Source organism: Hyperoodon ampullatus (genome assembly GCF_949752795.1).
Source record: "Hyperoodon ampullatus genome assembly, chromosome: 2".
Taxonomy (NCBI): Eukaryota; Metazoa; Chordata; class Mammalia; order Artiodactyla; family Ziphiidae; genus Hyperoodon; species Hyperoodon ampullatus.
In genome coordinates, this window is record NC_136915.1 from 159,089,631 (window position 1) to 159,094,788 (window position 5,158).

The window sequence follows — 5,158 nt, forward strand, 5'->3', positions numbered from 1 at the left end:
AGCCCCGTGAGCACCCCCGCGGTGTGAAGGTTGCACGAGGGTAGCAGCGCATCCCGGGCAGGGCGCCCCGCCCCGTCGAGCTCCAGACCCCTCCTGCGCCTTCGCCCGCGCTCAGTACCGCTCTCCGATTGGTCGGCGGCACGCAGCCCCGCCCCGCCCCCTCCAAGGCAATAAAAGCCGTTGGCTCGGCGCAAGCAGTTGAGTAAACTCAATCTGCGCAGACAGGCGCTGGCCGCAGCTGCTCTGCTTCCTCGAACCCTGCAGTGCCCGCTGGAGCCCGTCACCATCCTCCACACGACGTGCTGCCCTGCACCCGCAGTCATGTGCCGGACCCTGTCCGCCTTCCCCACCACCTGCCTGGAGAGGTAAGAGCAGCTTGTCCAGCTGCCTGGAGGAAGAAGAAGTCCCACCAACCTTAGGGTGTGCAGCGGCGGCAGGCTTGCAGACCTGGGTGGGCTGGAGAATGGGACGCAAGTGACGAGAGGCAGAGATCAACTTGGTTCCACGTTCTCAGATGCCTCCCTTAGAGTCTTAGAGAAGGATGGGCGACGAGAACGGAGAAGGCAAAGCAAAGGGAAGCAGAGGGACCACTGCTTACTGCTATTCCCCACCCTCCGACAAGTGGCAGTTCTACTCAGGTGGCCCAGCTTCAGGAAAACCACGGTGGCATCACCAGGCAGAACTGAGCCTTCCCCGGTTTCTTAAGCACTTGGTTTTCATTCTAAGTCATAGGTCTAGGGTCATGGCCTCCTCTGGCCCTGGAAAGGCAGGGAAGTGTTTTTCAGCAGCCCCCCCGCCAAGTGAGGGATGTGCCCGCTTCCCAGGGAGCTACTCACCCACTCCAATCCTTCCTGGAGCTGGGAAGGAAAAAGTAAAGATGAAGGCAGAAATCAGCTTCCACATAGCTCCAGAAATATTTGTGACAAGTCTAAGAGAGTGCTGAGCTGCCTTCTGCTAATCAACAGGCACAAAGATGGATCAGTGTGACTGAAGTGGGAAAGAACCCATGTGTGCGGTACTGTAGACCCAGAAAGTATAAGACCTACCGAGGCACAGCTTAAATATTGCTTTCATTGTTTCTGGGTTCATGATACCGCTGAGAGAGGCAACGTTTAGGCCCTGGGAACAGTTACGGGTTCCCAGGAACCTCAAGGCTGGAATTTGAGTGACACTAACCTGAGCTCTTCTGGGACCTCATAAATCTCTCTGCCCTGGCTGAGCGAATGGAGAATCCTCACAAGCTCGTGCTTTGTCTTCCAGAGCCAAAGAGTTCAAGACACGGCTGGGGATCTTTCTTCACAAGTCAGAACTGGGCTCCGGTACTGGGAGTGTTGGCAAGTTCGAGTGGGACAGAAAACACAGCAAAGAGGGGTAAGTCCTGCTGAACAGCCTGGGGCCCCTAGTGGGAGGGAGCCAGATTCAGGAAAGGAGTCCTGAGAAGGAAAATACCAGGAGAAATTAGGACATGCCAGCGTGGACGTTGGTGACCTCTTCCTAGAGATTGTAATGGAGCTGGTCATAGCTGGTCTGCTATGGCTGCCTGGCTCATGGGTGACTGGGTGGATGGCTCCAGGCTTCTAATTCCACCAACAAATGAGGATACCCAGGACCTGAATGTCTAGTTACCAGACTCTCGCACCTGGAGATGTCATTGCACGTGCAACCAGGGCAAGGGCAGGGTCCAAGGCCACTGGTGGGTTTTAAATTAGTGACTACTTCCACTGACATGCACTTTACCTGGAAGCCCTTTTATACCGACCATCAACTGTGCCAGGCGCTGCGTTAGGCTCTGGGGTTATGGGTAGACATAATCTCTATTCATAAGACCCTTATTTCCTTGAGAAAGTATACAAAACAAGCTCTGAGAGTCAGGGGAATAGAAAGAATTTTGGACAGTGAAGACAGTCTTAGGTATTTAATGAGGGCCAGAAGGTCCCTGCTTTGGTTTCTGGTTACTGAGCTGTCCTCTAGAAAACACAACTATTTCCCTGAACCCCAACTAAGAGTTTGAGGCCTCAGCTCCAATAATTATCCAATTATACAATTGTGTGAATTATACAACTTCCATCAGCGTTCTGGCTAGGATTTGTGCTGTGCAGTAGTTTGTTGATTTTTTTTTTTAAATTAAAATCCTGCGTTTTTTTTTTTTTTTTAGCAGAAACTTCTCAGAAGACGTGCTGGGGTGGAGAGAGTCATTTGACTTGCTGCTGAGCAGTAAAAGTGAGTGGGACCCTGTTGTGTCTGTCTGTGGATGGCACATGTGTACCCATGTGCCATGGAGCCAGCCTGAGGATGCTGAAAGCGTGAGCAAAATAGTAGTAGTAGTAATAATAATAAAGATCCCCTAGTGTGCCAGCCTCTATTCAGAATACAAAGGCAGGTCCTTGTTCGAGAAAATTACCTCCTAAAAATAGACCATTAACTACAATCGCTGTCTTTTCTTCTTTTATTCCCGGCTGGCTGTCCCGCTGTCTGACCAGTCTCTTCCTCTCTCCCTGCAACCCCAGATGGAGTGGCCGCCTTCCACGCCTTCCTGAAGACAGAGTTCAGCGAGGAGAACCTGGAGTTCTGGGTGGCCTGTGAGGAGTTCAAGAAGCTCCGGTCAGCTACCAAGCTGGGCTCCCGGGCTCACAGGATCTTTGAGGAATTCATCTGCAGTGAAGCCCCCAAAGAGGTCAGAGCCGTGACATATTCCAGGGATCCTGCAGACCCTGCCTGCTCCTTCCCTACTGAGAATTGGGGATGGTGGGGGGCCAGCAAGGAAAGGGCCGAGTTTAGAAATAGAGTGGCCTCATTTGGCACAGGAGGCTGGAGACAATAAAGCCAGGCTCCGGGCCACCCCTACCTGCTGTTACCCTCATACTCACCAGTGGGACCGGAGGGGTTGGCAGGGGTTTTTGGGCTTCTGTCCATATGCACTTATGTAAACTAAGCCCTTTTTAGAGCTCAAAACACTTACACAACTGGGGAGACAGGTCATCATAGGATAACCTGGCTCAGTCCCCTGGTTGACCTGCCTCAGGTCTGTGGTCTGTGAACCTTTTAACCTTCCCCCAGGCCTCCACTGTTTGCTAGAGAATATGGCGCCACCTCGTGGAGAGAGAGTAGTAATGCCTTGCTTTTGTATCTGTACAATATTCTATTTTCTGAGCACTTTTATTTATTCCATAAAGATTTGTTGAGCATCAATTACATGCAAGGCACTAGTATAGACATTGAGGATATGGCAGTGAACAAAAAGTCTCTACCCCAGTGGGAGAAGATGACAATAACCAATTAAGTAAATATTGTCAGGGAATGATCTGTGCTCTGATAAAAACAAAGCAGGATATGGAAGGGAATACCAGAGTATGGGGTGGGAGGATGTGAGGTCTTTCCGATTTATAAAGGGAAGTGAGGGGTGGGTTGTTTGATAAGGTGACATGTGAACAGAGACCTGAAAAGGAGGAAAGGACATTTTAACACAGGAAACGGAAAGTGCAAAGCCCAGAGAGTGCCTGTTGTGATCACAGACCAGCAAGTGGGCCCATGTGGAGCAGAGAGTGAGGGAGAGAGAGTGGGAGATGATGTCACACAGGTGGCAGATGGCCAGGTGCCGGCCCAGGTGGCCGTGTGGGCTCATTGCACACTTGGGCTTTTCCTCTGAGTGACGGGAAACAACAGAGCTGCTAGCAAACTGACTTGGGTTTTAAAAGGCTTGCTCTGCTGCTGGGTGGAGAATAGAGCCCGGGGTTAAGGGGAGAAGAGAGAGACACCAGGTAGCAGGCGCTGGCACTAGTCTAGGAGAGAGGTGATGGTGACTTGAACCCGGGTTGTTACAGTGGAATGGGTGAAAAGAGGTTGGATTTGTACCCATTCTCAACATATCCTAGGTCATTCTGAGAGACTGGAGGACAGACACTGGATCAGAGGTGGGGACAGGCTCAGAGTTGAAAAGCGCGTTGATGGTCAACTCTGGAGACCCCCGGTTCCGTGTTCGGAATCCAGTGCTCCTTCCACTGCCCCACGTGCCAGTCCTCCCGTGCCTGCTGGCCTCCTGCCTCTGCCACCCCGTGCCCTGACGCCCACGCACCCACCTGCTTGCCCTCCTTCCCACAGGTGAACATAGACCACGAGACCAGGGAGCTGACCAGGACGAACCTGCGGACGCCCACGGCCATGTGCTTCAACGTGGCTCAGGGGAAGACGCGCACCCTGATGGAGAAGGACTCGTACCCGCGCTTCCTGAAATCCCCAGCTTATCTGGACCTAGCTGCCCAAGCCACGGCCGCCTCCGCCTCCGCCTCCGCGTCCGAGCCCTCGCATACCTGAGCCTCCGGGCTGGGAGGGGGCCAGCCGGGCAGAGAGGTTGGGTCACCCATAGCTGAGGCTCCGCCCCCGTGCGGGAGGGGGCGGGTTCTGCAAAGCCAGAGAGGACAGCGAAGGGAAACGCCCACCCGGTGACACCCTCTCCTCCAGACACTGCGGGACTGGGACTGAATTGCGTGCGTGAGAGGGTTCCCCCACTTCTAGGACCTGCGCCCAAGGGCTGAAGAGGAGGGTTGTGTGTGGCTCTCCGGGGGGAAAAGAAGGATGGTGCAGGAGTCAGCATCGGCTCTGGCCGTTCTCAGCGGGGCAAGGGCTATTCCAGGGTGCTTTGGGAAACTTGTGGATAAAGGGAAACTTGAAAATGAGTGAGGCAAGGACAGCCAGGTTAGCCGTTCTGCCTGTCCATCGGTGGACACATCCTGGTTTCCTAATTCCCAGCCTGTCCTGGGCACACAGGGAACCATGGATGTGGAGCCTTCCCGTCCCGTCCTCTTCACCTGCCTCTGGGCTGCCCGGGGGGTTCCCTAGCTTGCATTTCTCAACACTCCAGTGTCCAGTCTGGCAGTCTTGTCAAGGCCAGAGAACCAATGTGATGCTTGCCCCAGATGAGATTTTTACCTCAAATACTGGCCTTCAAGCCCCTTTCCAGATGAGTAGAGAGCCCTGAAAAGAGGCCATCTTGCCCATGTGAAATGAACCTTGGTGCTCTTGGTGGCCTCTTGTGGGTGCCCCGACCCTGTGTGTGCAGTAGGGTCCACCTGTGAGTAGGGCCCGCTGAGGACCTTTTGCTGGGCTGTACCCTCTCTTAGCTCCGTGCTGCTGTTGAACGTGGGGCCCATCAGGAGAAGGG

General features: G+C 53.8%; 1 protein-coding gene across 1 annotated transcript; it reads left to right on the forward strand.

Annotated features, from left to right (window-relative positions):
- Positions 1 to 321: 321 nt before the first annotated feature.
- RGS16 (regulator of G protein signaling 16) lies at positions 322 to 4,311 on the forward strand (the record flags this gene model as incomplete). Its single annotated transcript, XM_079697522.1, has 5 exons — positions 322 to 365; positions 1,261 to 1,371; positions 2,156 to 2,220; positions 2,508 to 2,674; positions 4,099 to 4,311. 5 exons carry the CDS (start codon positions 322 to 324, stop codon positions 4,309 to 4,311), a joined length of 600 nt encoding a protein of 199 aa, XP_079553648.1.
- Positions 4,312 to 5,158: the final 847 nt, after the last annotated feature.